The 27,665-nt window shown below is 33.7% G+C and overlaps 1 protein-coding gene across 3 annotated transcripts in view; it reads right to left on the minus strand.

Moving 5' to 3' along the window:
* LNPK (lunapark, ER junction formation factor) overlaps positions 1-27,665 on the minus strand; it is an 80,533-nt gene that overhangs the window by 23,895 nt on the left and 28,973 nt on the right. For all 3 annotated transcript variants that reach the window (XM_015086498.3, XM_015086490.3, XM_015086505.3), the window contains exons 6-9: positions 27,476-27,516; positions 20,417-20,500; positions 20,283-20,334; positions 5,422-5,634 (exon numbers count right to left, since the gene is read on the minus strand). In XM_015086498.3, the coding sequence (XP_014941984.1) occupies positions 5,422-5,634; positions 20,283-20,334; positions 20,417-20,500; positions 27,476-27,516 (390 nt within the window). The remainder of the gene's footprint in view (positions 1-5,421; positions 5,635-20,282; positions 20,335-20,416; positions 20,501-27,475; positions 27,517-27,665) is intronic.

The raw sequence follows: 27,665 nt of genomic DNA on the forward strand, positions 1-27,665 counted from the left end.
ACAAAAAGAAATAGACAAGTATATATTTGGTATATATGTAATCTATATACATATACATAATAGTTTATATAATATATATACACAATAATATATAAAATATATGTATAACAGTATATACAACATATATACACAGTATATATAATGTGTGTATATATATATAATAGTATTTACTTATTTATACACACAAAATAATGCGGTTGGAGATTGCAACAGCTTTCTCTCAATAACTGACAGAATAAACACAGAAATCAGTAATGACATAAAAGACTTGAACACCACTATCTGCTACCAACTTGACCTGACATTTATAGCCACTCTATTCAACAGAAACAGAATATGTATTCAAGTGAATATAAAACATTTACCAAGACAAATGATATTCTGAGACATAAAACAAGTTTCAGTACACTTAAGAAGATTCAAATACAAAGTATGTTTTCTGAACACAATAGAATTAAATTTCAAATCACCAACAGAAAGACATCAAGGAAATCTCCAAATAACAAATCTCTAAATAACATACATTTAAATAACCGAGGGTTCAAAGAAAAATCAAAATGGAATTTTGAATCGAATGAAAATGAAAAAACAACATATCAAATTTATGATATGCAGCTAAAGCAGTACTTAGAGGATAATTTATAACACTAAACATCTATGAAAGAGGGTAAGTCTAAAATTCATGAACTCAGCTTCCGCCTTAAAAAACTAAAAGAGAAGAGCAAATGAAACCCAAGATAAACAGAATAAAGGAATAAAGAGTAAATAATAAAATAGAAAATATAAAAATAATTGAGAAAATCTGGTTGTTTTGAGAAGATCAAAACTGATAAACCTCAAGCCAGACTAATCAGAGAAAAAAAAAAAGGTAAGATAAAAAATACTATCATCAGGAATGAAAGAAATGGCATAAATCTAAATTATAAAGATATCAAAAGGATAATAAGAGTATAATGAATAGCTTTATCCCAATAAATTCAAAAGTTAAGTGAAATAGACAAATCCTTTGAAAGACCACCAAACTACCACAGCTTACTCAACAAGAAACCGGTAACTATTCAGCATGCTAAAATTTTATTAAGAACTTTTATATCTATGTTCCTAAGGGATATTAGTCTGTAGATTTTTTTTCAACTGAATTTTTAGTTTGAAAACAAAAACAAAAAACCCTTCCACAAAGAAAACACTGGAGTCAGATGCTTCAACCTGTCAATTCTACCAAACATTTGAGGAAAAAATAATATAAACTCTCCACAAAATTGTCTGTGAAATTGAAGATGAGAGAATACTTTCTCATACTTTTGATAGCAAAATCAGACAAAGACATTATTAGAAAAAAAAAAAAATACTGTTGACCAATATCCCTAAGGAAAATTAATGCAAACATTTTTAACAAACTTTAAGCAAATCAAACCCAACACTATATATAAAAAATAAAACACCATGACTAAGTCGGATTTATCCCAGGGAAGCAAGATAGTCTAATATTTAAAAATCAATGTATTTCACTGTATGAACAGACATTAAATAAACTAACACCCCATTATTAGCATCTCAAGAGATGCAGAAAAAAAAATGATAAAATCCATTATCCATTATTGATAAAAGTCTTCAGCTACCTAGAAATAGAAGGGTACTTCCTCAACCTGATGAAAGTTACCCATATATAACAAAACAATAACAACAACAACAGAAAAAACCCTACAGTTAACATCATGCTGACTGGTGAAAAAGTAACTTCTTTCCTCCTAAGATCAGCAATAAGGCAAGAATGTCTGCTTTTGCAATTTCTTTTTTTTTTTTTTTTAATATTTTAAGCAATCTCTATACCCAACATGGGGCTTGAACTCACAACCTCAAGATCAAGAGTCACACACTCCACCAACTGTACCAGCCAGGCACCCCTGCTTTTGACACTTCTACTTAATATTGTACTAAAGGTTCTAGCTAGTGCAATAAGGTAAGAGTAAGAAACAAAAGGAATCCAGATTAGAAAAGAAGTAGAAATTACCGTTATTCACAGACAATGTAAGAGTCTATGTAGAAAATACTATAGAATCTATTTAAAAACTAATAAAACTAATAAGTTTAACAAGATTACAGGATACTACAAGACCAAAATACAAAAATTAATTGCATTTATATATATATATATATACACATATATATATATATATATATATATATTAGCAATGAACAACTAGAGATACCAAAACAAAGCCATTTACATTAGGATCAAAAGTTGGAAACAATTACATATACATTTAACCAAAAAAACATACAAAACCTACATACTAAACACTACAAATCATTGCTGAGAAAAACTGAAGATCTAAACAAAGAGAGAGACATACTGTGTTCATGTAATAAACTAGGCAATATCAGAAGAGACAAATGGAGAATAGAGAGTAAAAGAATAACCTAGTTTTGGGGGGGGGGGCTTTTTCGTTATTTTTATTTTTATTTGAGAGAGAGCACACGCAAGCAGGGTACAGATGCAGGGAGAGAATCTTAAGTAGGCTCCATGCTCAGCACAGAGCCTGATGTGGAGCTCAATCCCACGACACTGGGATCATGACCTGAGCCAAAATCAAGAGTCGGATGCTCAACCAACTAAGCCACCTAGGCACCCCAATAACCTAGTTTTAATTAGTGATTTACATCACATAAACACATCAACAACAAAAATGAAGAGCTATGAACTGTAACTCCACAAACTTTGAAAACTGAAAGAGAACTGTTTGTAGGAGATACTCTGAACTGAGAGACAACACAGAAGGCAGCACTAAGAAGAAAGTGAGAGAATAAAATAAGTGATGTTTGCCTTTGTAAAGCAAGGCAGGATGAACACAAAATAAGATGGGCAGCAATGAAGGTTTACATGAAGACCTCCCAGAAGACTTTGCAACAAAATGGGACGTTGCTGGAATAAGCCTTGCAATACAAGGATACAAGGTTTTCAAAATGATTCTGACAAAAACCAAGTTTAAGAGTAACAATACTATACTAAAGTTTTAAAGGATAATAAAAGAGATTTGCTTTGTAAATCACCACAAACCTAAAGGCTGTTGCCATCTAAAAAAGGGCAAATGATGTCAAAATTGTAGCAATTAACAAATGAAATTTAAGTTGTAGAATAAGTTCTTAATATAACAAATCAAGAACATTTTTTCAGATTTCATCAGATATTAGTTTACTTGTATTAACATTCAATTGTTGTCATCAAAAAGTAAACCTGGATGCAAACACTTACATAATGCACACTCATTATCAAGTTTTCAACTAGAGTAAGTATGCCAAATTATATCTTGAAAGCCTTCAAGTCAAATTACCTTTTGCTGGAATATTTTACTTCTACATGTTTAAAACGAAAATGTCCATAAAGGAATCTGGATACATAAAACAACAGATTTCATAAGAAATATCTTAAATGCTGTGCATACTGATGACTTTTAAAATAACACATCTCCACATTTATGCTGTTATGGATAACGGTAATTAATACAAACATCAAAAGCAATCATTGTAGGAATACTGGTCATTTTTACACAACCTGGCAAATTATCAAGTACCTGCTGGTTATTAATTTTCAAACATATGGGAGCCCTGTGGTAATACACATTAGATTGATTCTCTTCCACAAATATGGCATAATGAAAAAATGAATTATTAATCTTCTCTATAAGAAATCATTTAACTCATTCATATTTTTGGCAATGTACAACTTAAATACTCTTCTACATGGAAAACAAATCAAGAACATTAGTAAAATATGCTTTATTTACATGATCGTGAAATTTAGGCCATTTCCCCTCTATAACCCTATTCTTATACATGCAATACAGTTTTTATTACTTTATACAGGTTTCTCCCTCTCTCTCTCTCTCTCAAAATAAATAAATACACTTTTATTTCCTTAAAACTAATTAGATACACAAATATATATAATTCATGCATTCTCAGACAAGAAAAAGTTCTTTCATAACTTTTCAGTAACTAAGAACTTTACAAATCATGTGTATTTCAAATCAATCAGATAATAACAGAAAGATAAATAATTTTCAATCAACTTAATTTTTCTAAATTTCACAAAATACATGGCTGCCTTAAGTGACATCATTATATGTCAAATTTGAAAGTATTTTTTCAGTAACTAAAGTTATGACTTATATACATTTAATTTGCAGCCAGCTTTCTTAATTTGTTTATAAATTAACAGTTTTCTAAAATCTTATGCTCCTTTTTTTTTTAACGCAAAGCAGGAAAAAACTCTACTGTCATAGCAACATTTAGATTGCTTTTATTATATAAGTGCCCTGTATACTTGATATCAACTACTCACTAGCCTCAAAATCATTATAAATTATAGGTTAGTAATTACTCATGAAATAACAAAATCATCTAAATTAGAATTAAATATCCTAAAATAAGATAAATAGGGGCCCTGGGTAGCTCACTCAGTTAAACGTCCAACTCCTGATTTCAGCTCAGGTCATGATCTCACGGTTTAGACTGAGCCCCAAATCCAGCTCTGTGCTGACAGCATGGAGACTGCTTGAGATCCTCTCCCTCCCTCTCTCTGCCCCATGTGTGTATGCGCGCGCTCTCTCTCTCTCTCTCTCTCTCTCTCAAAATAAATAAACTTTAATAAATAAAGACAAGATAAATCATTTACTACCATATTCAAGAATCTGACACGGAAATTTATATAAAATAATGTGATCTCCTGAAGCAGTAGATTTCCATGTACCATCACATTCCAAAAGAAATAATAATCAGGGTAATATAATCTATTACACTTCAAAAATGGGGTCTTCCCCTAGAGCTCTACCACACTGAACAAAGAAAATCCAAAGAAATGAAATAGTAAAGGCAGTATGTTAATTTAATAGAACTTTATGCTAAAGTATCTGTCAGAAAATACTAAGGTTCTTTGGCTTAATAAAAGAAAAATCTACCAGCCCATAGTAACAATAATAGTACTGTAGACTACAATGCAGAAATAGTCTTCCTGGAATATGTTGTCATGCTTAAAAATGTATGTGAAGAGTTCAGCAAAAAACATGAATATATTCCAAAAGTGTTCTCTTCTATCCCCATTTTATATAAATCTGGAGCCATTCTAAATCTGAATATAAAAAGATATGCTATACTGTTGACTACAGAATACTACAAAGTTTTATTGCCATTTAAACAAAGAAGCCATAACAGTTAAATGAGCTCAAGAAATAGGTTTCAGTATCACAAGGTGCCAGCTGTAAAGAGTTATGGCTAATTGAATATGGAACTCCTGCTTAATCAGATAACTGCTCTGCTATTTCCAAATGAAATGCCATTTCCATACTGCCTGAAAATGGCCCGTTTTATTGGTAACCAGAGAAAACAATATAAACTGTAAATAACATTAAGTGCTCTGTTTACCCATTCCAGGCACTGAAGTAGCAGGGGATCCAAGACGTCTTGGTAACACATTTGATGATAGGGCTGGAGTAACAGTTCTTTCTGGGGGTCCACCAGGGGCTGAACTGTCCTTTGGTGGTCCAGGAGATACTGGAACTTGTGGAGAAGGGCCCTGGCTAGAGCTTGCTGGTGTTGGAGAAAGGTTTCTCTGAGCTGCAGTTCGCTGACGAATCTCTGAGAATAAGAATTAAAAAGTGTATTTTCAATTTAATATCCGTATTAGCCAATACCACAAATGACACGTTTAATGGCACCAGAAAGCATCTCTAGGGTCGAGACTTCTTATAATAAGAAATCTATAAAATGTACATTGAAAACTGACTATAACAGAGTACTCCATTTCTGATCCTATACTTCCAACTGTATATGTTTACACAAAAAGCCTCAATCTATCACAGGTATCACTTTTCAAAATAAATTCAATGAAAATAAAACCATCCCCAATTATGTGTCATGTCTTTTTACAGTAATCCTCTCTAATTTATGATGAAGGAAAGAAAGTTTATTAAAATTCGTGAAAACTCTAATGAAAATGGCAGATTTTTTTCAAGATAAGAAAAAAGATAACTAAGAAATGAATGAATGAAGTATATTCTAGAATCATCAAATAATTTATGAGGTACTTAATCTAAGTAGTCACAGAAATGCTGAAAAAGTATTCTTTACTATTAGGTACCATTCCCACTCTCCTTATATTATTAACATCCTTTTGGTAATTTTTTTTGTCAATACATTCAATAAAGGAAAACTTCCACTCTGCATAAACAGTATCATCACAAATAAATCTAAATAAATCTCATCTTTTAGTTGCAGAAATTACAAGATTTTCTGTATTAGGGGTTGGTAAATGTGCCATATCCAGGCTCCTGCCCCTTTTTATAGTTTTATTAAAACATGACAACACTCTTTTTTGTTTACATATTGCCTATAGCTGCTTTAGAAGAGCTGAGAAGAGATCATATGACTGTCAGAGCCATTTACTATATTTACTATCTGGCCCTTTACAGAAAGTTTCATAATTCCCTACTCCATAACATTTCACTTCTATCATTTCCCCTTCCCACCATATCTTACTTGAATGTCAATGGTAAGATCTCAAGTAAAGAAGTGCTTATCGCTTTTTAATTCTACATATCACCTTAAATTATCACAAATCCTTAAACAGTAGGCTGAAACTAAAGAAGTTAAGTTCCAATTGGCATGACTGGTAAAAATGCATACTTCCAGAAGCAAAATATTTTACGTTTGGACTCTGTTTGGCAGTTAAAGATTTTCATTAAAAGTTCACTGCCACTAAAAGTATAGCTCTAGCATCAGATTTCAGTTTACTACAATCTAGTCTACCAGCTAAGAACCTGGGCCCTGTAATCAGAAAAGTCTGGTTAGAATCCTACAGCTTTACAAGACCTTAGATGGGATAACTTCACTAAACCTCTTTTCTTCATCTGTAAATTCAGGATAATAATATTAACTCATAGAACTGTAATAAGGATTAAATAAGATAATGTCTGTATTGATAGCTCGCATTTACTGAATACATCCATAATATTTCAGATGACAGTATTTTCACACAAAGTATTTTCAAATGACCAGTTAGGGTGTTATTACTGAGACCAACTAATTTTCCTCTGGCTCTTAATTTAGTCTCTAACCTAGCCACTGAAATAATAAATTACAAGCAGATCATCATTATAGAAATGGAACTGTCTTTGTATTTGGTGATTTTCCATGCAGTTTAGAAATTTTCAGATTTTACCTGGACTAATTGTACCCTAATATCTCTTGCAAATTAGCTGGTTACCTAATTATCTTTTACTCACAAGGAACACCTTAAAAGGTGGTTACACATTAGGAAAGCCATTAAATGCTGCAAAAAGTACTGAGGGGCACCTGGCTGGCTCAGTCAGTACAGCATGCAACGCTTGATCTCAGGGTCATGAGTTCAAGCCCCAGGTTGGGTATAGCGTCTACTTAAAAAAAAAAAAAAAACACAAAAGGTACTAAGATCAGTGAAATTATACTAAGATTTGGTCATTTGAATTGATTTTAAAAAACAAGGTATCAGGTACTGCAAATCATTTTTCAGCCAATTTTCAGGTAAACCATAACTCAAAAAAAGACATTTTCCTTCCAGATAAATAAAAGTTTAACATGTATTAGACTATATTAAAAGTAGCTATTAAGATTTGAAACTGCTTCCTCTAAATGCGCACCTACCCTGGAGCACTTAACTAAAGTACCCTTTTAACATCAGCCATGTAGGACTGAAAGATGAGGTCTGTAACTAGCTAGTTAACAAAGGACACCATGTGTAGCATTCCATGAAAGAGACCCTTGGCTTAATTATTTCTAAATCTAAATTTAGGCAGAAAAGGGAGAAAAATGATATAAGAGAGTCAGGAAAGGGAGAAAACATAGTGTCATTGTTTTCAAAGGAAAAGCAAGTAACAAACAATTAGAATACCAATAGGTGAAAGTACCTAGTAGTACAACATCCAATCTATAGTTGGTAAGGTGTTATGAAATATTCTGGTAGTCTCAATTTAAAACATCTAAGATTTATCTACTTTTAGTCGCCTGCCATTCACAAATGCTTTGTATTATAATTTCTCTAAAATGTTTATGGTATTCAACTAAGTATTATATTGTTATATTCAACATTTCCTGCATTTAAATGTAAAATACCATCCCCCCAAAATATTTACCAAGCATTTCACATCATTCTGGCAAAGTATCATAAAGAGTGTTTCATAAATTCAAGTCTTCACTACAAGATGTTTCAACATCCTTATCTGTGATCAGTCACTGATTCAATAAAAATCACATTCAACAAGAATGAGTACATGTCTATATTTTTAAATTCCCAATGAAACAAATAGAATCTGAATGAGATTAAAAACCAGTACATTACAATAAACAAATTTTAAAATAATGAAAAAACAAGACAGTTGTTAAAAAACATAGACTGCCAGAAATAAGTCAGAGAAAGACAAATACCATATGATTTCACTCACATATGGAATTTAAAAAACAAACAGATGAAGATGGGGTGAAAAAAAGAGACAGGCAAGCAATAACACAGACCCTTATCTATAGAGAACATACTGAGGGTTGCTGGAGGGGAGGAGGGCAGGGGAATGGGTTAAATGGGTGATAAATATTAAGGAGGGCACTTGTGATGAGCACTAGGTATTATATATAAGTGATGAATCACTAAATCCTATACCTGAAACTAATATTACACTGTATGTTAACTAAGTGGAATTTAAATAAAAACTTGAAACTAAAAAACAAAAACAAAAACAAAAACAAAAAAAACAAAAACCAGACACCGGGATCAAGCTGTGTGGATTTAAGTTTCAGCTCTACCCTGTTTATTAGATGTGCATGCAACCTTTTCCAAGTTGATGACAACTTTCAGTTCAGCTTCCTCATAATAGGAATACTTAACTTCTTATGGTTGTTGTAAAGATTAAATGAGATAAGCAACACAAAGGGCTTAACCAAAGCACAAGTACTTAATAAGTACTTAATAAACAATAACTATTAGTAGTATTCATCTAAACTTTCCAGAGATTACAATAAATCAAAAGCTAAGCAACCTACAACTTCTAAAGCCATAATAAAAATAAAATGTAGACATTAATGTACAAATTAAATGTTTTCCTAAAGTTATTTGTGAACTGACTTAAATGTGTAAATTCACAATTTATGCAAAAACTTAAATCTGTAACTCTAGCATATTATCGATAATTCTTGAGATAAAAGTTCTAGAAATCAAATAATTCTCTTGACTTATCAGATTTTTAAATACTGATTCTTTACATGTAGAGGGTTTTGTCTTCATTTCGGTATTAAGCTGGAATAGGAAGAATACCATATTATAGTTAGGAGACCTGGATTTTCATCCTAGTGATACCACCAGTTCCTTATGTAGATAAAAAGTCTTTTATCTACTCTGGGTTTCAAATTTCTTTAAAGAGTGTTGGCAAAACTACAAAGATGATCCTCATATTTTCCCTAGCACTGGTCAAAGGTTTTCTGAACACTGTGTCCAGTTCTAAGCCTCATAAGAAAAAGTGTCAAGAAAAAGCTTTTGAATGATTCACATATGTAAATGTGGAGATTTTTAAATTGGGGGTGAATAAGGCTCTTTATAAGTGATTACTAAATGTAGTTCTGTGAGACATAAGGGATATATCTTCAGGAGAATTTCCATTGTTAAATGTATATAAATTCTGGTCTCTAATGTTTAAATTTATATGATTCCTTTAAAAAATCAAAATAATAAAGACCATGGATCTGACATGTCTTTTACTTTCAAAATTTTCTGAACTCTATATTCACTGTACCATCTTCTACATATCCTACTCATGCTAAGCTACTTTAAACTCAGCCTCTGCCCTATTTCTCCACTTAGATTGTTTTCTCAATAGGTGGATGCCTTTTAACAACAAAATTACTCCATAACCTCTTCCTTCCCATAGAGGCAAAGCTTTTGGGAGGGAAGAAAAACTTCCCCAACATTTCACTTCTCAACCCAACACAATCTGTTTTTTGTCTTTCTTAGCTACAATATCACTTACCACTTACCACTGAAGACACCATTGCTTTGGTTACCAACAAACCTACACCATTACTGTTAACAGCTACTCTTTAAGGAATCCCTATTATCTACTAGGAACTACACTAGGTGATTAATGTGAGTTTACTAATTTCATCTAATATTTAAACCAACTCTTTGAGATAATTCTTATCCTTAGTTTTCAAAAGAAGAAACTAAAGCTCAAAAGCTAAGCAACTTGCAAATTCTCACAGTAAAATAAGAGATGGAGGCAGGATACAAATCCCAGTGTTTATTACAACAATGCCCTCAACTCTGTCATAACTTATCAGATTCAATGGCCTCACTTGTCTTCTACTCACCTGACCCTTTGCAGACTATGACAGCAGATGCATCCCTAACTACACTTCAACTTTCTAGATGCCAGTTTAGTTCTGCTTTTAACTTTAATCATTCCTTCTTTTTCCTGGGCTGCTCCTTTTGCCATCTACCCTTAAATGTTAATATTCCCTGGAGTACTGCCATAGGCCTTCTTACTCTGTTTTCTCTCCCTGGGCAATTTCACTCAGTCCCATGGTTTGAATAACTATCATCTATACGTCCCAATCGTTCCTAATCTGTACCTATAACCTTAACCTTCTTCCTGAGCTTCATATGAAATAATCAATTACCTGTAAACCATACCACTTAGATGTCACTTGACTCAACAAATCCAAAAGCAAATCCATTATCTTCTACACAAACGTACTACTCCAAGTCTTATGCTTATCTTGCTTAAAACATCTAACCAGTTGCCAAAAACCTAGGTGATATCTGGACCCCTCTTCCCACTCCCCACTTTCCAAATCTAATTGTCATAAAATCTTGTCAATCTAAGCTTAAATCTTAATTATCTCTTAAATCTCTTCTTTTTCAACTCCTTTGCCACAACTTTATATCCTGTAGGCCTTTATCTCTTACCTATAATAGATTATATCCTAATCCATCTCCATGTCTTCAACCTTGTTCTCTCCAAATCCATTCTCCATATTACAAAAAAAAAAAAAAAGGGTTCTTTCTAAAATGCAAAGCCTCCAGTGGCTTTCCATGTCACATATACAATAAAGTCCCAAACTCCAGAATGTTGCATACAAAATGCTTCATGATCATCCTTCCCTCACATAAACACTACCTCCCTTTTTGGGGCATACAGCACTATTTGCAGTCTCTTAAGGTACCCCATTGTTTCCCTCTTCTTATCTTTGCATGTGAAGTAGACCTGAACAGTCCTATCCCAGTGTGTTCTCAAGGCACATTGTTACTAAAATTCATAATGCATTGTGATTTGTACCTACCACCTTCATTGTGGTCCTTAATACGTTAAGATTATTTACATGAGTGCACCCTTTTGAACCAAGAGCTCCTAGACAGGAACTGCATCTTAGTAGCCCCAGGATGTGGTAAGTAATTAGCACAGAGTGTGAGCTTAATAAACATCTGTGAAATAAATTTACTTTCCACTTGCATTTCAAGATTAAATTTCCAACTGCCTGTTATCCAACTTAGATGGTATAGTAGGCAGAAAAATGGCCTCCCACACATATGCACATTCTCATCCTCAGAACCTATAAATGTTATGTCACATGAAAGAGGAATTAAGATTGCAGATAGAATTAAGATTGTTAATCAGCTGAATTTGTGTTGCCTGCTTCATTGAGAATTTCAGCCTAACTTCAGGAGACCATACAAAAAAAGCCAACTTCAAGCAGAAAATATGCTAATCACATATGCCACTTGCCAGCCTGTAGTTTACTATTTGTGTTGTTCTGCTTTTTAAATTAATAATATATTTTCTTATATTATTTTATAAACAAATAATCCAATTTAAAAACAGGCAGAGAACATGACTAGATGTTTTTCCAAAGAAGACACAAAGATGGCCAACAGACACATGAAAAGAAACTCAACATCACTAATCATCAGGGATATGAATATCAATGCCACTGTGAGATATCACCACATACTAGTCAGAATGGCTAGTACCAAAAAGACAAGAAATAACAGGTGTTGGCAAGGATGTGGAAGAAAGGGAACCTTTCTACAATATTGGTAGGAATGTAAATTGATGCAATCACTATGAAAAACAGTATGGAGCTTCCTTAAAAATTAAAAATTTTAAAGTAGAAATACCATACAACTTCCACTTCTGAGTACTTACCAGAGAAAAACAAAAACACTAATTTGAAAAGTTAAATACACCCTTATGTTCAATGCATCATTATTTACAATAAACAAGATATGGAAGCAACCTAAGTGTCCATCAACAGATGAATGGATCAAGATGTGCCATTTACACACACACACACACATCTATACATATAATGGAATATTATTCAGCCATAAAAAGGGGTGAGAACTTGTCATTAGCAACAACATGAATGGACCTACAGGGTATAAAAAGCTAAGTGAAATAAGTCAGACAGAAAAAAGACAAGAACCATGTAATTTCACTTATAATGTGAAATCTAAAAAAAATAAACAGGGATGCCTGGGTGGCTCAGTCAGTTGAGAATCCAACTCTTGATCTTGGCTCAGGGGAGCCTGCTTAAGATTCTCTCTCTCTCTCTCTCTCTCCCCCCCCCCCCCCCGTCTCCCACTTGCACTAAAATAAAAAGTAAATTAAAATAAATAAATAAATAAATAAATAAATAAATAAATAAAATGAACAAACAAAATAAAAAATAGACTCATAAATACAGACAACAAACTGGTGGTTGCCAGAGAGGAGGGGAGGATAGAGGGATGGGCAAAATAGGTGAAGGTGCTTAAGGGATACAAATTTACAATTATAAAACAAGTAAGTCACTGGGATGAAAAGTACACCATAGGGAATACAGTCCACAATATTGCAAGAACTTTGTATGGTGACAGACGGTAGCTACACTTAGCTTGGAAAGCTAATGTACACAATTGTCAAATCACTATGTTGTACACTTAAAACTAATATAATGTTGTATGTCAATTGTACTTCAGTTGAAAAGAGGATGTTTGGCGACACCTGGGAAGCTCAGTCAGTTGGGCATCCAACTCTTGATTTTGGCTCAGGTCATGATCTCATGGTTCATGGGTTCAAGCCCTGCTTGGGGCTCTGTGCTGACAGTGTGGAGCCTGCTTGGGATTCTCTCTCCCTCTCTCTCTGCCCCTCTCCCACTCATGGTCATGCTCGCTCTCTCTCCCCCAAAATATATAAACATTAAAAAAAAAATGTTTTGCTTTATAATTCTTTATCTCAACATTTACTTTTTTCATCACCTTGATGGTTTATTTCTACTTAGTCTCCTACCTCTTTCAACTTTAAACAACCTGCACCTGGCAACTCACCAACATCCCATTTGGTAAATTATTATTTTACAACATTTAAACACAATTTGTTAATTCTAAGAAAAAGTTTTCTTTTATTTCCTTCAACTCAGCACATTTATTAAGCAACCACTCTGAGTAAAGCACCACTGAATGGAATGCAGAGTTGCACACAGAGGTGGCAAGCAAAGATCACACAAAAATCATGAAACAGCAGGTAAGTGCCATAAAAAAGGAACCAACAAAGTGCCATAGAGGGCCCAAGAATGGGGAGATTAAACTCGGTGATGGGATGAAGGAAGGGTTCATGGGAATGGGGCATTTAAGATGAACACTGAAAAATGGATGGAGACATAAATGCCTTTGTTACCTGTATTAAGGCACACGTGGCAGTTTTAAAATACAAGCCCAGGATGCTTTGGTTTGCCTGCCATCAAATGGGGGATGGAGGACGTCTATGTCCCCTCCCTTGAATCTGTTCCTGTTTGACCAAGAGAATATAAATGCACCAGTTTTCAGGACTACTTTCTGTCTCTTGGGCTGCTTGCTCTTAGAATCCAGCCACCATGTTGGAGCAAGCCCAAGTGACCCCATGAGAGAACTCCATGCGGAGAGGAACTAACAGCCAGCCCCAACTTGTCGGCCATGTGAGTAAGCCATCCTGGTAGTAGATCTTCCAGGCCCAATCAGGTAGATCCAAAAGATGTGAGGCAGAGATGCTCAGTCTCTGTCAAACCTTGCCAACACTGAAAATTCATGAGCAAAACAAATGAATGTTGTTGTAAGCCACTAAGTTTTGGGGTGGTTTGTTATTCAATAGATAGCTGTGTGGGGCGCCTGGGTGGTTCAGTCGGTTAAGTGTCAGACTCTTGATTTTGGCTCAGGTCATGATCTCACGGTTCGTGAGACCGAGCCCTCTATCGGGCTCTGTGCTGACAGCATGCAGCCTGCTTACGATTCTCTCTCTCCCTCTCTCTCTGAACCTCCCCCACTCTCTCTCTCTCTCTCTTAAAATAAATAAATGAACATTAAAAAAAATTGACAACTGCAACAGTATAGATATGACACTTAAGAACATCCCAAAAAGTAAATTTACTATTTTACAAGTGTTTTCCAGATTTTTTAATCAAACATACACCTCAAAAAACAGTAAAATATGAAGTATCGTTCCCTTTGCTATCAAGATCAAAAACAGTGATTTCTACTTTAATCTTCCACATATGCCACTAACACAAGTGAGTAAATTCTAAAAACCTACTTAAGAAGTTATAATCCATTTGCTAGAGCCATTAAATTTTTCTGCAATACTTATTGATTTCAAATTTAGCTGTGGCAGAATACAATTGACTTTTCTTTTGTTAATGTCATTAGTAGAGATGCAGGGTTATGTACAAAGGTAAAAAAGAATGTATAGGTGACTTCCTTTTGAAACAAATATAAGAAAGTCTGTTAAGAATTTATGGTCATAACTTAATCTTAGAACTTTGCCATTAAAGGTAACTGCACCATTTTCAAGTTCAAGCATCCCACTCTGAAAGCACAGTTACCCTTCCAGCTTAATTTCTCAATTATTCTTTCAACTCCAAGGGGAGATCTATAATCCATTAGTTATTAAAGGGGTCAGCCAACTTTTGGTAAAGGGTTACATAGTAAATATCTTGGGCTTTGTGGACCACATACAGCTTCAGTTGGATATTCTTATTCTTCTTTCTTATTTTTTAGAGCACTTTAAAAATGTAAAACCAATTCTAAGGTCAAGAGCCATATAAAAGAGATCTTGTAGTTCAGACACCTGTATCACGACTACCAATACCTTTGATGTCCATCACCCGCCTCTCATGTCTTTACTTCCCTCATGATCATCTTAGATTCTACAATATATTGTCATAATCACTCCCTTGCAAACAATTTCACCACCCTGCCCCTTTATCACTTTATTTAATCCATTAGTCAAAACCCCAACCCTGGTTAAAACCAACTTTCTTCCTACTCCATGCCTCTACCCATACGGCTAAACAACAGGAAAACATGCACAACCATGCTTTAAATTCGTGACTGTTAACTTTAAGTGGACGTTGGTGTCCCCTGGCATTCCTACATTTTCCTAATCCATTTACTCTCTTAGTCTCCTAGAGACCTATTTTATATATTCTCTTCAGGGCCCCAACAATGTCTCCCCCATTCTCACTCTCATTAAGAAAATAGATACAATCAGAAGACAATTCTCACTACCTACTTGTATCTGCCCATGTTCTCTGTCTTCCCTTATTATTGATGAACTATGCACGCTCGTATCGAAAGCCAACTCCTGCACTTGTACACTAAATCCCATTCCTTCTTGCCTCCTTACGGACTCTCTACCAATTGTCCCCACTCTCTCCATCATCAATTATTCCATGTCTTATGGGCCATTCCCAATAGCACACAAATTTCTTACCAACCCCAAATATCTAGATTTCTTTATCCTATAGAATCTATTCAGAAAATTATACTTGCAAATATCATTTTTCATTAATTCCAAACTTTACTACTTTTTAATCTGCTAAGAAGAAAGTCTTCCCATCTCTCAGTCTATGATTTCTACAGAACTAGAATGAATGCTAAGGTTCTAAGTACCGCTATCATTCTATTAAATGTAAATATGTATATATACACATAGATCTACCTTTTATGTTAATTTATTTCTTCATATCAAATGATTACCCTGATTTTCTAATATTAAGCACCCACTGATAAAAATTCCTTATAAAAAAGGGTCAAGACTAATACTGTCAAGGTCATGAAAAACAAGTCTGAGAAACGAGCACAGCCAAAAAAGCCTAAGAAGACAAGTCAACTAAATGCAATGTGGTATATCCTGGATGAGATCCTGAAACATAAAAGGAACATTAAAAATAAATAAATAAATAATTAATTAATTAATAAATAAATAAATAAATAAATAAAAAACTAAGGAAATCTGAATAAGCTATGTGGACTTTTAATAGTGAATCAATATTGGCTCATTACCTTTAACAAATGTACTATGCTAATGTAAGATGTTAACAGGGAAAACTTCGTACAAAGGTATATGGGAATTCTTTGTACTAGCTTGGTAATTTTTCTGTAAATCTAAAAATATTCTAAAACATTAACTTTATTAAAAAGAAGGTGAAGGTCAGGTTAGTATTGTTTCCAGTAAATATTACATTCCTTTTAATGCTAAACCTAAGAAAACCAAAGAATACTATTCTCAAATTTTAAAATCAATCTCAGTATAATATATATTATTAATACTAAGTAATAAGAAATAAAAGAAATATATCTACTACACGTGAACCACAGTTCTGGTTCAGCAATCATGCAAGAGAGTTAGATTCAAATAAGAACAGCACAATTCAATTTGATTTGGGAGCAAATCTATTCAAGCACCATTTATGCACATATATATTCATATATATTTTTGCACATATATATATATCCACATATATATTTTTCCCCTACCTATTTCAGTTCAGAAACAGGTAAAAGAAAGGAAAGGAAGGAAAAAGAGGGAGAGAAGGAGGAGAAGGAAGGAAAGAACAAATGAACGAACAATGGTAAAAGCAAAGACATAAATATTTGACTAAATCACAGGAACAGAGAACTTAAACATAAATAAAATGTATGACTAAGTCACCTACACAATAATAGAAACCTAAAAGAGATTTGAAAGGATTAAACAACAAAACTCAATTATAATTCTCAAAAAGTAGAATGAAGTTGAGATATAGTTTAGAATTTTTTTCAATAAGGAAAAAACTCCAAACAGCAATTAATTACTGCAGATGAAGAACTAGTAATACTACAATAGGACCCTCCAGAAGAAATACTTTTAAGAGGGAAAAAAAAAAAGCTTATACGCTTCTTAAGGTTGAAAACCGTATTATATTCATCTCTGTACTCCTCATGGTATTTGCACATAAGAATTATTTAACATGTTCTTTTAAATAAACAATTCATTTATGGGGCACCTGGGTGGCTCAGTCGGTTGAGCAACCGACTTCAGCTCAGGTCATGATCTTGCAGTTTGTGAGTTCGAACCCCGCGTTGGGCTCTGTGCTGACAGCTCAGAGCCTCGAGCGTGCTTCGGATTCTGTGTCTCCCTTTCTCTGCCCCTTCCCCGCTCATGATCTGTCTCTCTCTCTGTCTCTCAAAAACGAATAAGCGTTTGGGGCACCTGGGTGGCTCAGTTGGTTAAGTGTCCAACTTTGGCCCACGTCATGATCTCACAGTGCGCGAGTTCAAGCCCCGTGTCAGGCTCTGTGCTGACGGCTTGGAGCCTGGAGCCAGCTTTGGATTCTGTGTCTCCCTCTCTCTCTTTGCACCTCCCCAGCTCATGCTCGCACTCTGTCTCTGTCAAAAATAAATAAACTTAAAAAAAATTTTTTTTAATGAATAAATGTTAAAAAAATTTTTTTAAATAAAGAAAGAAACAAACAAACAATTCATTTATCTTATAACTAGTGGTTAATTCTCCCTAAGAGGCTAAAAGGATATCCAAAAGCAGTACCACAGGAATCCACAGCAGAGACCAGCAATGGTTTTTCTATGACTACAATATGACATCAAAAGGAAAAAATGTATTTGAGTTTCAAAGGCTTCTAAGGAAAAATAAATTTAAATTCTTCAAGGAAATTATGTTGCCTAAATATTATTAAATACTTAAGAATGTCAGTAAAGGGTTCATACCTCTTTTTTTTAATGAGAGAAAAGAGCAGATTTTTTTTAAGTAACAGCATCAGCTTTCTGCAAAATATCACATTTTAAAAATTTCCTAAGGTTATTTAAGAAGTAGTTTTGAAACGTTAGTACCAGTTATACAAAATACTGTAAAAATTATAGAAACCTGGCCTATAGACCGAACACTCTTTTTAAAATTACTAGAAAGGGGGTACCTGGGTTGCTTAGTCAGTTAAGCGTCTGACTTCAGCTCAGGTCATGACCTCATGGTTTGTGAGTTCGAGCCCCACACTGGGCTCTGTGCTGACAGCTCAGAGCCTGGAGCCTGTTTCGGATTCTGTGTCTCCCTATCTCTCTAGCCCTCCCCTGCTTAGACTCTGTCTCTCTCTCAAAAATAAATAAAAACATTTTAAGAAACATTTAAAATTACTAAAATCAAGTGTAAGTTGTAGAAAAATTTAAACGTATTATGAAGGCAGGAGTTTCAGTGCAAGTATCTATGACTAATTTATTTTAATCATATGTAAACTTATTATATTCATCAAAATATCAGGCTTCTATTTCTATAAACCAAAATCCTACTTATAGAAAATGGGAGAGGGTGGGATTCTTCCCATATAGCCCTGCCAATCAGAAAACCTAAAACTGGGGCACCTGGGTGGCTCAGTCAGTTAAGCCTCTGACTTTGGCTCAGATCATGATCTCACATTTCATGAGTTCAAGCCCCATGGCAGACTCTGTGTTGACAGCGGAGGCGGAGCCTGGAGCCCACTTCCAGTTCTGTGTCTCCTTCTCTCTGGCCCTCCCCTGCTCGTTCTCTCTCTCTCTCAAAATTAAACATTTAAAAAAAAACTCAAAAAAAAAAAAAAAAGAAAAAGAAAAAGAAAACCTAAAAGTATTATGGCTTATTTAGTACCAATGGTCTCTGTGGACATTTATAAAAGAATTGACTTCTGAAAGTTCTAAAAGTCATCCTTAACTTTATAAACCAGGCTACAATTCTGATGATTTATAAGAATAAAAGTTAAATTTTAAAAAATGGTTTTTTTAATGTTTATTTATTTTTGAGAGAGAGAGAGACAGAGCACGAGCAGGGGAGGAGCAGAGAGGAGACACAGAATCCAAAGCAGGTTCCAGACTCCAGGCTCTGAACTGTCAGCACAGAGCCCGACGCGGGGTTCAAACCCACGAACCGTGATACCATGACCTGAGCCGAAGTCGGACACTTAATCAACTGAACCACTCAGGCATCCCAAAAGTTAAATTTTTAAAAATGATATATTCTGTATTGTAACAAAAGCCTTACAAACTATGATATTCTAGAAAAAAGAACAAAGAGGAAAGCCAATACAAACTCAAAAATATCTTTTCACATGCCAATCTTAGAATTACTTTATGTAGCCACTTAAAATAGTAACTTTTTAAATTTTATGTAATATTTAATACAATAGTAGTGATGGTTTCGCTAATAATCTGACAACACAACTTTTGAAAGAGTTTATGTTTTACATAGCAGTAATTCTATTTTTTCTTAATTATTAGAAATTCAAACTTTCTAAATTATTTTATTATCTTTCTAAATAAAAGTTTTTAGAAGAAACTTCAAGCTTGACAAAAATGTCATTAAATTTCTCAAAAAAAATCATAAAAATGTAAGAATTTTCATAAGGCATTCTAAGAGATTCTTTTTTTATATATATATTTATTTGAGACAGAGAGAGTGAGAGAGAGTGCACGCACAGGGGACAGGCAGAGAAAGAGAGAGAAACAGAATCCCAAGCAAGCTCCCTACTGTCAGCACAGAGCCCAACATAGGGATCGATCTCACAAACCTTGAGATCACGACGAGAGCCGAAATCAAGAGTCCAATGTCTAACTGACTGAGCCACCCAGGCGCCCCTAAGAGATTCTTACAAGAAAGGGGGAAAAAAACTTAACAAAATATTGATGGAATTATTTAAATTTCAAAAGCTTAAAATCAATCATATATTTAATCTCAAAAGATAACATCTTTACTTATTTATCAACATATTCCTGTAAAATAAAAATGAAGTAAACTTATTGCCATCCACTCCAAGTCATAAGCCACACTACCAAGTATAAATCAACATAAAAGCATTCTACACAAGTTTTTACACACCTCTATCACACTTTTGAACTCACTTGGATAAATATGGATCTTTCCAACAGCAGCAGCAGTTTCTACTAAGTTATTTACCTTGTCCAGGTCTTGCAGTTACAGCTGCTCCAGCAGATGGCGGCTCAAACTCCTGTCAATTACAGTTATGTTATTACAGTGACCTATTACAATGCACTATTTATAATAAAATAGCAGTGATATAACAGCCTTACCTTTGCTTTCTTTGAGTCTGGGTCAAACCTTTCAAGAATTAATTTAGCCGTTTTATAAGTTTCTTTTTCCATGACTTCTTCAAGCTACAAACAAAAATTTCCATAAATTGTCACACTTTAAAACATATATACTACTTATTTTTAAATGTCCTATTCTAAAAATGTTCAAGTGCAATGCTTAAAATAAACAGCACATAATATATCCAAATAGCATGAAAGACTTCCTACATTCAAATAATTAAAATCCAGATTTTAAAATGGCTTCTAACCTCTAATATGTTACTTGTATTTAACAGCTTTACTGGAAGGAAATACCAAATACTGCTAATTGTTTACATATAATGAGGAGAATAATTACATGCACCAACTTCAATAATGGAATGTGCAAAAATCTATCAGCCATCATTATTGGAAGTTATTAGACATGACAAGCAAATGACAGGCAATTCCTCAGATTTATTTCCTCATAGCACTTAATGCTATTAATTTAAAGAAGGTCGTTAGCCAAGAGCTTTACAAAATAAAATCTCTGTGCCAATTAACTGCTGTCAGCATCGATTTTAGATTATTTATTAGCAGAAGCAATTAGCTTGCTGCAAATGCAGTGAAACTCACTAACTGGGAGAACAGCCATGGAATTTGCTCAAATGACTTTAAAAGCTGAAGCTCCTCCTTTTTTACTTAGATCCAAACAACTTGAGAGGGAAAAAAACATAGTAAGAATTTAAATAAAAACTTTACTGAGTTCTATACTCACACTAGGGACTGTAATTAAAACAGTTCATTATTATAGCATTTTATTTACAATACATTCAAGTCACTCTATGGCTTAATACAGGGTTTAATTTAAAAAGCAATAAGTAGTAAAGTATCATTTTAGCAGTTATGGCCCAATATCAAGAAAGTTTAATTTTAGTACAAGACAGTCATATTATGACAAATAGCTAATGTGTAGTAGAAAATGCTTTTGCAAAAACTGGAATAGGACGTTTTCTTTTCCTTTTCAGTGACCACTATAGCCACTTAGATTTCAGTAAATGTCATATTTATTTCAAAGGTCATTTATTTTAGAGTTCAACACAAGAGCACATTTACCAAGTTAAAAAAAAATGCTGCCAACAGTTGTTAATGGATTCCTCATTAAAAACTCAATTCAACATTTAAGAAGCGAAATGCTTACATGAATGATTTATTAACCTTGGTTCAGTGAAACTAAAAATTTTCCAAATTATTTCAAAATTATGATAAATTCTCAAAACAAGCAAGTTTAATTTTCTGATGTAAAGGAAAGGTTTGCAGTATCACCTGAGAGTTGAGGAAAAAGTAGGAATTGAGATAGAAAGATATTATACGCCCCCCAAATCAACATAATCTACATGGAATCCACATGGAATATCAATGAACTAAGTCCCTGATCTCTACAAATTAATTTTTGATGTCTTAGACTAATAATGTTGTGGCAATAGAACTTTACGTGATGATGAAAACGGTTTACATCTTCACAATACAGTAACCACTAAGCCATATGTGACAAATGAGCACTTAAAACGTTGCTTGTGCAAATGAGGAATGGAATTGTAGTTTTATTACATTTTAAACAATGTACATTTAAAAGATACATGTAGCTCTGGCTACTGATCTGGATAGCACAGTTCTAGACTAAGATGATTTCTAGGCTTAAAAAGAAGATTAGATACAACCATGATCTTTGAAACAACACACAAAACTCAAAACCAAAATGACACTTCACCAAATGATTGCAATTCCTGCTGATCATTCAGCCAGTATTCATGTTTATGTCCATGTTCATGTAAAGTATCTTCAACAAAATCATTTTTTAAAGCACTAAAAGACATAAATCCACTCTCTTTTGCACTTTTAACAAAAAATTTTCACATATTTTTTTTAATGTTTATTTATTTTTGAAGGAGAGACAGTCAGAGTGGGGTGGGGGGGCAGACAGAGAGAGAGGGAGACACAGAATCTAAAGCAGGCTCCAGGCTCTGAGCTGTCAGCACAGGGCCCAACGCGGGGCTTGAACCCACAAACCGCAAGATCATGACCTGAGCCGAAGTCGGAAGCTCAACCGACTAAGCCACCCAGGAGCCTCTCTCACATAATATCTTAATTAACACATGTATCCATACAACATGTTAAGTGAATTCAACTTATTTTAAACACAGACATTCTGATCAGTGAAAAAAACATAAGCTTGAAACTGAAGTCCGAAAAAAATCAGGGTTAAAGCACATATCCATTCTTAATTACCCAGAAAGATTTTGAGCAAGTCTTCTGGCCTCAGTTTCTCTTTTTGTAAAGCAGATACATTAATACTTTCTTCATACTACTATTAGGCACTTTAGGGGCACCTGGGTGGCTCAGTCAGTTAAGCGTCTGACTCTTGGTTTTGGCTCAGGTCATGATCTCACGGTTCATGGGGTCAAGCCCTATGTTAGGCTTGGGATTCTCTCTCTCTCTCTCTGCCCCTCCCCCATTCTCTCATTCTAGCTCTCTCTCTCAAAAATATTTTTGAAGGTAATTACAATAATGTAGGAGAAAGTCTACAACAGTACTCAATTACAATAATACATAATCTTTAGTGATATCCCAATTAATCAGAATGGGTCTGAAAACAGTGTTTTCAAATATCCAACATATTAATCCCAAGATGCAAGAATGAAAAATCAGATTCTCAGAATTCCCTAAAATATAAATTACCCTATATTATTCATAATATTTTTTATATTTTAAGTAATAATAAATTATATAATTGCTTTTCTGTGATACATTATACCAAAGGTTTCAGACCTTTTATTTAAAAAAATAATAATTTATTATGAATCAATGATATTATTATATATTTCAATAACATGCAAAAATTACTTCTACTTGATACACACATTTCATCATAGACAACACTAAAAAGAAAACATTACCACAAATGTCAGAAAAATTTTTAATCTTAAAAGGTAATCCTACAAATACTTAAATTTTAAAATATCCTTCATGAAAGAATGAAATCTGGCCATTTGTAGCAACGTGGATGGAACTGGAGAGTATTACGCTAAGTGAAATAAGTCAGGCAGAGCAAGACAGATACCATGTTTTCACTCATATGTAGATCCTGAGAAACTTAACAGAAGACCATGGTGGGGGGGAGGGGGTAGTTACAGAAAGTGAAGGAGGCAAACCATAAGAAACCCTGAAATACTGAGAACAAACTGAGGGTGGATGGGGGGTGGGGGAGAGAGGAAAGTGGGTGATGGGCATTGAGAAGGGCACCTGTTGGGATGAGCACTGGGTGTTGTATGGAAACCAATTTGACAATAAATCATATAAATAAATAGGTGAAAAAATAAAATAATAAATATCATTCATGAAATAAAATTTTAAAACACACAAAAAATCAATAGCTCTATCTAATATTTTTTATCTTTGCTTCATGGAAAATATTCTAGATGCAGCAAATTTCCTTTCATTTTACATTGACTTTGGTCAAATTATTAAGAGTGTACCCCAAAGTATCTTCAATTCAGAGCACTAGGGTACATGTTGCATTGTTTAAATTCATCTTTTTACAATGAAGAAAATACTGTCTGCTTACCCTGATTTTGGTTATTCTGCTGAAATCAATATTGTTTTTACTAGTTCAGATTTTAAATCATATTCTGATTTCATATAGGAGTATTCCACAACAGTCACATCTTTTCTCTCTGCATTTCTTAGTATTTACAAAGATCTACAGATCAATTTATATAATATATAGTGAATATTCAAACACTGAAAAATGGCAGCAAACATTATCTGGTAATATAAAAATATAACATTTGAAACTTCTAGTGAGGTCAACAGCCCTATACGGAATCACATGCCAAACGTGCCAATTTAAGGACTTATCTTGCTTCTAAAATTTATTTCATGGAATGTCATTCACAGGATTATATATACAATATATTACGTGTATAAGCCTATTATTACCTATTTGCAAGAATAACTCAACATTAACAAGAGACAGGACCCATAAAACATAATATGGCCACAAAAGCAAGACTGATTAATTAGGTTATAGTACTTCTCTACTACATGCTCCTGTCCTGTTTCCAGAAATGTCCACATTAACCTATAGCTCAGCATGTCAGCATTTCTTACTTTCTTTCAACTGGCGTTAGTGGATTCCTTTGAACCAGTAACATTTGTAGTTAATTGTTAAGTTTTAATACTCGGGGAATTATAACACGCCCTCCCATGTCCCTAATTTCTCAACTGATTTTTCACAGGATTTAGAAAAACATAAATTTCCTGAGAATTCCAGAAAGGAATTACCACATAGAAATACTGTTCTTGAAAAAGTACACCATTTTCATGAAGCCACTTAAATTTCAACACTTGTGTTTGATGGATCTTGATTCTGAACTGTTTTGATGGGATGCTCTTGGATGCAGAGGGATTATCTACTAAACAATAAATTTTAAAGCTATATATATATTTTTTTTGAGTAGCAAAATGTACGTATCTAGACTTGGGAGTTTTTTAGATAATTAAAGATTAATTCCTAGCTTTATTTTAATAAGTAAATACTTACATTAAATTCTTAGATTTAAAACTGTCAAGATACTAATTTTCCTAAATAATTTAACTTTTTAATCAATTGATAGTTCATGTTCATTGTTACAAATTACACTTATACAAATTTATAAATTATATTACAAATCTATTCAGAATAAAGAGATGCATCCCTAAGGAAACCACCTTTAATAAAATGTCAAGTAGTAAATACAGTTTGTATTCATTTTGTTATTAAAAGAGGAGAGACAGGAGTTGGATAATTTTACACTGATAAAAGTTACTTTTCTACAGGCATTTCAATAATAAAAGTATTTTTAAAGCTATAAATGTATAGTTTAAACTTAAACATCAATGAAGAAGATCAATTTTTATTACAGTTAGCTTTTGTTCAAAAGTAGTATCCCTTCAGGGGCGCCTGGGTAGCCCAGTTGGTTAAGCATCTTCTCGATTTCGATTTAGGTCATGATCTCACAGTTTGTGAAATCAAGCCCCATGTCAGGCTCCACACTGATAGTGCAGAGCCTGTTTGGGATTCTCTCTCCCTCTCTCTCTGCCCCCTCCCTGTGCATGCATGCGCAGGCTTGCGCACACTCAATCTGTCTCTCAAAATAAATAAACGTTGAAAAAAAAGTAGTATCCTTCTTTTTCCTCTCATTACCAGCACAATCATGAGCAAGCACTGTGCTCCTTACCAACTCACCCTTAACACCTATTGTTCTAAACAAAATGTAATGCAACTCAAGCAAAGCAGCTCTGTTAAGGGCTTGAGTAATAAAGGCCAGGGACTAGTTCCCAGTAACAACAGTATTATAACAAACAACAGTCAAATCAATACAAATTGTGTTCCCTAATTAATGAGTTGGAGCAGCCAACTTATTTTTCTTTAATCATACTGCAAGAAACAAGACATACTGAACTATTCTGCAATATTGACGCCTCTTGAACCATATAGACATTAAAAAATATATATAGATATATATAGGTTGAACCCTGAACTGAATTTCCCAACTGTCAGACCTAGGTAAAGTATATTTGTATTGTGATTCCTTCAAGGGCTATTAAAGAAGAAACAAATAGCTTGGCTTGCCTTTTCACAGAGTTTTCCAAGTCTGCGGTTACTCCAAGATTACCCCAAGTTTCTGCTTTCTGGTCATATGATACCAATGACACTGGGTCGGCTCTTCATCACTTAAAATTTTTTTTTAATTTTCTATTTTTTTCTTTTTTCTTTTGTCTTCTTCCTTGTACTTTCTACTTTCATCAGAATTTCTCCATTTTGGTACAAGTGGGGTTTGGCTCTGGTCAACTCTATCAGCTCTTCTTTTTATCACATCAGCAAACCGAATCAATCATATCACAACTTGTATATTACTGAGAAACATCAGTATTTCCTCATTTTGAATTTCTGGCTGTTCCATAATGCGTGAAACGCAAGAAATACAATAAGATATAATGGCAATATTTCTATGTTTCAGGACCATTAAAAATGCCAATGCAATGTTGACAAATAACTCAAAGAACACTGAAGCAGCTCAAACAAGAAATCCTTTCAGAATTAAAGGTCCTTTATTTTTCAAGTACTTAAAACCCTCAAGACCAGTGTCTTTTATTACCAATTCACACACAAAAAAATTTTTAGGTAAGCTCTAAGCCCAACATGGGGTTTGAACTCATGACCCCAAAATCAAAAGTCACATGCTCTACCAACCAAGTCAGCCAGGCACCTTCACAGAATAATTTTTGACATTAATCTTAACCTCCATAATTTTGATTAGTTTCATACATAATTGTTACTTATTACATGTTACTCTAAAATACATTGATCATTTGCATTTGATTAAATTTCACTAAATAAGTTTCTACATAACATGCTATTGCTATCAATTATCATTTTCATACTTCAAAAATAATTATACAAAAAAGTATATATAAATTCAAGTCAAACACCAAGTTCAATTCACTTATTAGAGACTATGATATATCAACGTCTAAATATCTAGGGTCCTTCATCTCTTATGCTTAGCCCCCTTTCCAAATGTCTGAAGGACACATCTAACTGGCCCCACAAGAGATACCCATGTGATCAGAGCTGCTGATAGAAAATGAAAAAACAATTCTTTCCTTCCCCCTTTCTTCAGCCAGAATACCTGAGAACTGTCCAAAAAACCTAGAACTGACCTTTTTTGGCTCTAATAATCAAACTGGACACCTACCTTTTTACCCTTCTGCCTCATTTAAGCCTCCAATATGATTCATTTACTTGCTTTTCAGCTTCCAACTGACATAGATTCTCAGAATCAAAAAGGTCCATGTAAATACTTTTTCTTGTCAATCATTATTAACTAGTAAAATTATACATAATTTAGCTTCAGCATTAAAATGCTATCTAAAAGCATACTTGTTACTTGGAGAGTCATTACTTATAACCGATAAACATTACTTATTCAATTCTTAATGTATTTGTTTTATATAAATTAATTTTAAATAACTTACTATTTTTTTCTTCTGGGATTTTAAATCATCCAATGCTTCATCTAGAAAACAAGATTTAAATCAAAGCTAAGTCAGATATTAAGATACTTAGATATCTTAAAATAGCATGCCAAATGATATATATTAAGCAACCACAAGAATACTTTCTCATTTTAGGATTTCTCACTGATGCGTACAGATAAAGATTATC

Source organism: Acinonyx jubatus, chromosome C1 (genome assembly GCF_027475565.1).
Source record: "Acinonyx jubatus isolate Ajub_Pintada_27869175 chromosome C1, VMU_Ajub_asm_v1.0, whole genome shotgun sequence".
NCBI classification, from domain to species: domain Eukaryota; kingdom Metazoa; phylum Chordata; class Mammalia; order Carnivora; family Felidae; genus Acinonyx; species Acinonyx jubatus.